Source organism: Microtus pennsylvanicus, chromosome 4 (assembly GCF_037038515.1).
Source record: "Microtus pennsylvanicus isolate mMicPen1 chromosome 4, mMicPen1.hap1, whole genome shotgun sequence".
NCBI classification, from domain to species: domain Eukaryota; kingdom Metazoa; phylum Chordata; class Mammalia; order Rodentia; family Cricetidae; genus Microtus; species Microtus pennsylvanicus.
Window position 1 is genome coordinate 143222648 of NC_134582.1, and position 8350 is coordinate 143230997.

The 8350-nt window shown below is 42.2% G+C and overlaps 1 protein-coding gene across 2 annotated transcripts in view; it reads right to left on the reverse strand.

Moving 5' to 3' along the window:
- Kif5b (kinesin family member 5B) overlaps positions 1-7275 on the reverse strand; it is a 47517-nt gene extending 40242 nt beyond the window's left edge. For both annotated transcript variants that reach the window (XM_075970759.1, XM_075970758.1), the window contains exon 1: positions 6999-7275. In XM_075970759.1, the coding sequence (XP_075826874.1) occupies positions 6999-7124 (126 nt within the window). In that variant the 5' untranslated portion in view covers positions 7125-7275. The remainder of the gene's footprint in view (positions 1-6998) is intronic.
- Between the last annotated feature and the right edge of the window lie 1075 nt (positions 7276-8350).

Sequence of the window (8350 nt, forward strand, 5' to 3'; positions counted from 1 at the left end):
CCCCAGGATCTATTCTGACAAGTACTGAGACTCAATTTTCTTTTTCTACGCCCCTTCCACTTGCTATCCATAACTCCACTTCTGAGTTCTAGCCCATCAGCTTTCCTCAGCTTCTTTAAAAGCATTTTTGTTTAGGGTTTCACTAAATTGTCCAAGTTGACCGTGAACATGAGATTCTCTTGGCTCAAACTCCCCAAGCAGTTTGCATTACGGGCTTCACCTCCAGGACTGGCTTCCATTTTCAATACTAATATTACTTTGCAGATAAGAAATATAAACAGGGCCGGGCGATGGTGGCACATGCCTTTAATCCCAGCACTCGGGAGGCAGAGGCAGGCGGATCTCTATGAATTCGAGACCAGCCTGGTCTACAGAGCTAGTTCCAGGACAGGCTTCAAAGCCACAGAGAAACCCTGTCTCGAAAAACCGAAAAAAAAAAAAAAGGAAATATAAACAGGCACAAAAATTGTTGTTAATAATAAAATTAAAATAGGTCTGCCAATTAAAATTCTTTCACTAGCTTTGATTCAGCTTTCCATTCTTTCATTTAACAAATATTTATGGAATGCAGATGCCATATTGACCAAGACAGATTGTGTTTCAGTGGAAGCTTAAGTAACAGTGGGGTCCACAGGACACAGTAAAGTGACGACTGTACTTAACTGATATCCCGAGAGCACACAAAGAGAGCAGGAGAATGCCAGACACTCAGAGAACATCTGACTCACTAGCCCGTTTTCCACTATCAGCCATAATGCCAGCTGAGTTGGTGTGAGGAAGGGGTACAGGCTTTGCTAATAAGATGCTTCAAGAGCCTGGGGTCAAAAGAAGCTTGTAACATTCGAGAAACAAAAGTCTGAAGTAGTAGGAGCAAAGATCAATAACAAATGTCAACCCAGGGAAAATGACATCATATTTTGAAAGTCCTTAAACCTTGTGGATTCCTTACGGAAGGTAATATGAACGCTGAGGACCATAGAACCACACCTGGAGAAATACTTAAGATAGTCTAAGAAAGTGGCAGAGGCCTAAAAGTTTTTTTAGGAATTGGAATATGGGGCCAGTGAGATGACTCTGGGTAAAGGAGCCTGCCAAGCCTGATGACATGCTTTCATCCCCTGGTACTCATGGTAGGTAGGAGGCCTAGTAACTACTCTATAATGTTAAATTTGTTTTTTCCCTAGAGTCATACTGCTGTATGCTTTGGGATCCAGCTTTTTATCCTTTAGGAAAAACCAGGGAGCAGGCAGGTATATACCCAGACAGTCTGTCCTTCCTTTTCTCATCTTTATAGAGACCTGTTCTCCTAAGTAATTATATTATTCCTACTAGTGTTCAACCCATTTTAAAAATTAAATTAAAAACTAAAGCTGGAGAGATACTCAGCAGTTAAGAGCCCTGGCTGCTCTTCCAGAGGACCCAGGCTCAATTCCCAGCACCCACAGCAGCTCATGACTATCTGTAATTCCAGTTCCAGGGAGTCTGGTACCCTCACACTGACACCAATGAACTAAAAATAAGTAAAATATTTTTAAACTAAATCTTCTTAGACTCACTGACAAATTTTCTGCTCTACTTGATTGTTTCTTATTCTTTCCCAACCTATAACCTGACCTCTGAAATCAGTGCTCTATCACTGACCCATACCCCTGGTACTAACCTGACCTCTGAAGTCAGTGCTCTACCACTGACCCATACCCCTGGTACTAACCTGACCTCTGAAGTCAGTGCTCTATCACTGACCCATACTCCTGGTACTAACCTGACCTCTGAAGTCAGTGCTCTATCACTGACCCATACCCCTGGTACTAACCTGACCTCTGAAGTCAGTGCTCTATCACTGACCCATACCCCTGGTACTAACCTGACCTCTGAAGTCAGTGCTCTACCACTGACCCATACCCCTGGTACTAACCTGACCTCTGAAGTCAGTGCTCTACCACTGACCCATACTCCTGGTATTAATATGACCTTTGTCACTGAGTTCACAACTACCTTTCCTTGAGGTACATGCATTTTATATTCTGATTTTTCTTAATCAAAAAACTAAAATATGTCAGGTGGTGGTGGTGCACATCAGTAATCCCAGCATTTGAGAGGCAGGCGGCTCTCTATGAGTTCAAGGCCAGTATGATCTACAGAGTGAGTTCCAGGATAGGTTCCATAGCTACACAGAGAAACCCTATCTCAAAAATTAAAAAAAGAAAAACAAAATTAAAAAAAAAAGAAATACATTTATTTGTGTGTATGCATCACTACACACATACATTCAGGACATCTTGGAGGAATTGGTTCTTTCCAACTACTGAAGATGCTCAATATCTTGCAGACTTAATTTTTTATATAAAAAGTAAACAAGCACATCTATCTAATTAGCATGCAAAACTGTATTCATCTTTAATAAGTAGTATCAAAAGAATGCTTTAAAATATTTTTATGATTATCAGTACATGTCTGATACTTTATCTGTTTTATATACCCACATACCATAAGCACCATAAGACTCTCTTAGGCAAGTGGGAAAAGTTCAAGAAGCCCTGATCTATAGGGCTATCTATCCCAAACCCTCTCCTTTCCCTGTGACTTTCTACTAGTCTAGTCTGCTTGCAAATGGTGGTCACATGATGCAGCTCCGAATCATATAAAATAGTGATCTGCTAGGAGGCCCCTGAGAAAGTCTTACTTCCCTGATAAAAGGGACCACCCAGTTGGAACTGCTTTCTTCTTCTTGGAATAAAATCTGAAGCTGTAGCATCAATCTTGTAAATGCAACTACAATAATCAAAAGTAACTAAGCATGAGAGACTATAATAGTCTTGGAAGCAGCAGCAATATGAACCTATTTCTAATATTTCTATGAGAAAAATAAAGGTTTACTTATTTAAGCCCCAGCTGTTTTCCCTCAGCAACTGGAAACATTCCTAATTGGACTTTATTTGAGAATCAACTTAAAATGGTAACAATTTTGATTATTCTGTGATGTAGGATTCCCCTCTGTATGCTATGAATATGTTTTATTACCATTGGTTAATAAAGAACATGCTTCAGCCTATAATAGGGCAGAATATAGCCTGGCTGGAAGAGATGTGGAGGGAGGAGCCAAACAGAGGCCATGTACCTGCTGAAGGGGACAGATGCCAGAACTTTACCAGGTAAGCTACAGACTTGTGGTGATACACAGAATAATAAAAATGGATTAATTTAAGATGTAAGAGTTAATTATTAAGAAGCCTAAAATAATAGGCCAAGCAGTGTTTTAATTAATATAGTTTCTGTGTGATTATTTCGGGTCTGGGTGGCCAGGAAACAAACAAGCAGTCTCCCTTTACAAAAGTAATCCTTTTGCTAAGATGCTACTGACATATTAACATTCAATCCCATATACACAGGTTTGTTAAAAAGATAGTTTGTTATTTACTTGTTTGACAAAACAATCTTTTTGGACTGCAGTTCTAAGATATTAATTTTGAGACTGGAAAATGGCTCAGGAGTTATCTCCTATTATTCTTCTAGAGAACCTGACTTCTGTTCCCAACATCCATAGCTTACAATAGCCTGTAACTACCTCCTGGCAACCCAATGCCCTCTCCTGGCCTCCATGGGTACCTGCATGAATGCATACATGCATACGCATATGCACTCACATACACCCCAATGAAAGAAAAATAAATCACTAATTTTACTATGCAAGGCAAAAGATAAAGTTATGAATTTACTAATTGAATCTGGCTTCCTTGGAAGAAATCAAAACCTTGTGAATGAAAATTTTACAGTGAAGACCTATCTCTACCTTTTGAATAAATTAAACAAAGGAAACATAAATCAGGTCTTAAGGTTTTTTTTTTTTCAAGTACACTTCTTTTGACTTATACATATTACACAACCTATACCTCTGTGTTTTCAAAATTACTCTATTTTACAAGCTCTAAATCACAAGAAGCATCCATACCTGACTTAGCCTTCAAGGGGATAAATTCAAGGAGTGAGTTTAACCGAACTGCATCATACCTTAGATTTTTTGAATGACTGCCATGTGAGGATGCACAGATCAAACCAAATTTGGTCATAAAGAAGGGATATGCTACCAATAGGAATTCTGAACAGTGATCTTTCAGACTGCAGTGTGTGCTGGATTTTCTTTTGACATGATGGTAAGTAAGGATGTCTCTTTCCTCTCTCAAGGTTAAAACATAAAACCAGCATTGAGATGTAAGTGCAAGTTGTGTTCTGCTTGAGGTAAGTAAGGAAACGGACAAGATAATCTAATTAGTTTTAATTCTCTTTTAATGTCAATGAATTACAGTAGGCTGGCTTCTGTTCTGGTAGCCTGAACAATATACCATATAAGGAATATGATTAGAAAACATTTAACTCTGCAGACACAGTCCATATATCTTTTTATCAGGTTCAGGATCCAATAAAATGATTAAAATAAATCATGTTTTATAACTTTTTTCAATCTGGTTCTTTGACATAGAGATGTCCATTTCATTCCTTAAATTCCCTTATGCACTCCCAAAGAGGCTTTTAAAATACAATTCACCAAAAAATTGAATACAAAGACTCCAGCATATTAGTATAGTTGGTATTTGTGAGAAATCAGTTCCTAACATAATGAATGAAACATATTAAATAATTTCAGTGTCCTTAATTTTCCCTTGGTTTTATAGTTTACTTTTCCATGTACTTTTTACTCATCATGTACCCAAAGTTTCTATCCGTCACTTAAACATGTTATTATTATTTACAGAAACCTTGAAACAGAAATTATGCACAACTTTTCTCAAAGGAAAGAACCTAAAATAAATGTACTTTCTGTAGTGGTGACTATTTTCCGTTTCTTTATGTATTATATGCCAAATTTGGCCCACACTAGAAAATTACTTTCTAACTTCTCTCTCAACTCCCCCTCTCTCCCTGGGGGTGGGGTGGTTGTTCACGTGTAGCCCAGGCTAAATTCATCCTCATGGGGATCCTCCTGTGTTTGGAGTGCTAAGTTTAAGAGTGTAAATTACCACCCAGGCTTTTAAAAACAAAACAGGAGCTCACGATTCTCTTGTCTCAGACTCACATGTTCTGTGACTACAGGTGTGTGAGCCACCATAACTTAAGACATATTGTATATCCTAAATTTTGGCATTCTAAGCATTCTAATCTTAGTGGTATTTATAGATTTGTTTAAACATGCACAAACCCCCAGAGAATAAAGACTATCTTAATACAAGTGGGAAATGAAATACATCTATCTTTAATTGTCTAAACCACCGCTGACAGTGAATAATCAATCATAGACCCTAAGGAACAAGCAGCCCCAGGTTTGATAACTAACAGAAAGTTTCTACTGACTCCAGGCACAATACACACGCATACACACACCCCACCCCCACTCCCAGGCGCCTAAAGAAAAGGAGGATCCCTACACTTAACTTCCCTTCCTTACTATGATGTCATTTATGGCAAAAGCATCTTGAGGACTTTTAACAAAGAACCAGCCTGATAATCATCACACAGCAGAAGCTGGTAGCGACCTAGTGGTTTTCTTTTCCTGACAAAACCTACCAAGATGTGGCACTAACACATTCAACTTCCGAAACTGAACTTTAGAAATCTGTGCATTAACACATTAACATTAACTTCAGTACTATCTTCAGGCCAATGCTTTCAATCATCAATGGCTCGTCTCCTGTGACCGCTCTGTCCTATTTCTATATTAAGTAGTCTAAACGATAGACTAAATATAAAATCCCACTCAAGGAAACAATTGAGAGTAAAAACTGACATTAAAAACTGAATCCTAATAATGCATGCCTAATGCACATGGCATTCATCACTAAGATGAATTTTCTTTTTATTTAGCTGGCTATTCTGTATACAGGCAAAACCTTAATTACCTTTAATCTTTAATTCAGAATATTGTCTCCAGAGAACTTGCAATGCTGAATAGGAAAAATTCTCATCAACTCAGTCACATTTTACACTACGAAGTATTATTTACTACTTCTCAGATTACCAAGATCAACTTTCTCCAAAATAGGTTGTATTTGTACTAATATGAATCTAATAATAGTGATTTCCTCCCTTTAAACGGTCTTCACAACACTTTGCTATTCCATAAAACCCAGTAAAGAGTGAAATTCTACATCTTTCTGATACTTATTTGGCCCAGTCTGAGTCCACTTATATGTACTATAGCATTAGACATAACTGCTAATTTCAAAGAAAAGCCACTATTTCTTTTTACAGGCCTTAATTTCCCACTTATTACTGTTAACATGAAAAGAGGGTGAACATTTAAGATGCAAGCATATTGTAGTTGCCGTTTCTCCTCCCCTAAGATTTCAACGCCAGTAGCAAGTTCCTTAAAACTTAAAACTAGGTATCTATTATTTACCGTACAGTACAGTGGGGCCCACAGCTCAGTGATCTTGATGAACTCTGACTTCTTCTCAATTTGGAGGCAGTGCACATCATCAACAGCATCAGGAACAATGAGCACACACAGACACACACGAATGAATACATCCTAAACTAGACTCTAGAGTCCCAGGAGGAGAGTATCCTAACATACAGACACATGCAAACAGACAGACAACTGGCTCCCGGGACGTAGCCTGCAAGAGAGCCCTAGGGAGGAGACTATCCTAACACACACACACACACACGCACGCACACACACACACACACACACACACACACACACACACACACACACGCCCTAAACCAGCTCGCGAGACATAGCCTCCAGAGTCCCAGCTGGGGGAATATCCAGGCTAAAAGACATCTCCCAGATTCCAGGGCTTAGAACTGGATTTGGGGGTGACGCTCGAACCACCACGGAGTCGCCGGAACAGGTTCGATCTTCTCTGGCCTTCTGAACCCGCAAATCTGCCTCGCAAGAGCGAGCACTGCCCTGCTCCCTCCCGGCTTCGCGACAGGCCACGTCCCAAAACTCACCGCCCTTCCCGACCTCACGCGACGTGGGTACAGGGGCCACTCACCGCGATCATCACCGTGTCTTCTCCCTGGAACTTAGCGACATACTTGTCGCCACGGTTCACCTCGGACTCGTTGAGAGGTCTGAAGCGACACATCACTTTGATGTTGCACTCCGCCGGGTCCGCCATCTTTCTGGCAGCCCGGGCCGCAGGCCGGGAGCCACTCCCCGCCGCTCAGTCTCGGGGTAAGCGGCGAGAGCCGAGGGGCAGGGGTCGCGAGGGCCGGGAGGGCCGGGCTCTGCAGCGCCGCGCGCCCCGGGCAGCGCCGGGCAGCGAGACCGAAGCGCTCTCGCCGGCAGCCCGCGCCCGAAGCTCACTTCCGCTCCATCATGGCGGCCATTGGCGGCGGCGCCCGCAGTCTGGGCGCTCCTCGGTCTCCCTCAGCGGCCTCCGCAGGCTGCAGAACTGGAGAGCAGCGCCGTCCTCCCTTTCTGGGAGGGGAAGCCGGGCCCAGCGCTCGGCCCACTAGCCGATACCGGCGACTCGCCGGCTTTCGGGCAGCGGACGCTCGAACCCTCCAAAGGCCGCAGACCCCGAGCCGGCTGCAGGCTGGGCGGGCGGGAGGAGCACTGCGCAGGCGCAGGGAAAGGCCGGGTAACCAATCATAGCCCGCGCCGGGCCGCAGGCCACCTCGGCTCCACCTCGCTCCACCTCGGTTGCGTGTTTGGGCTCCAGAACAAGTTTTCCTGCTAGTTGAGGAGCCGAGGGCGCTGCGGTGTTCTTTATAACTCAAGAAGCTCCACCCGTCTTTTTCTTTCGAGAAGTTTGGTTCTACCATTTAATGGTGTTGTTTAATTTAGTATGACACCAGATCTCTAAAAGAAAGAGTTTGCTTTCATTTTGGCCACTGTTGGTTTTGTTTTTTTAGATTGCTTTGCCTTAACCGGGGAAATTTGAATTAAGGGAGGGGCATGGCCATGGTGCAGCAGTACTCCCCCATCCCCGCCCCACGCGCGCCCCTTTCAGTATGAGTTGGAGAAACATAACAAAGGGGAAGTTTCTTTAATGAAAAAAGTTTTCGAAGAGATATGGAACAGTAGGGTGGGATGGAAGAAGAACCCCTTTCAGCTACCCATGACTTGACCATCACACAGATGGACCACAACATCCCAATGGTATTCGGTGAATTCCCACCACCTGGAAAATGCAACTCAGAGGAATGAAAACTGGTTGCTTAAGATTGTGCCTTTAAAGGTCTAGTATCTAGGCCCTAAATAAGTGTGTGAATTACATATCTAAGAAAAATATTCCGGAAGCTTGAGTTGTAGGTCAGGCATGGTGCTTGCTTTGAAAGCAGAAGGCCCTAGCTTCGACCCCTTGCACTGTAAAAACAAACAAATGACTAGCATTCTCTT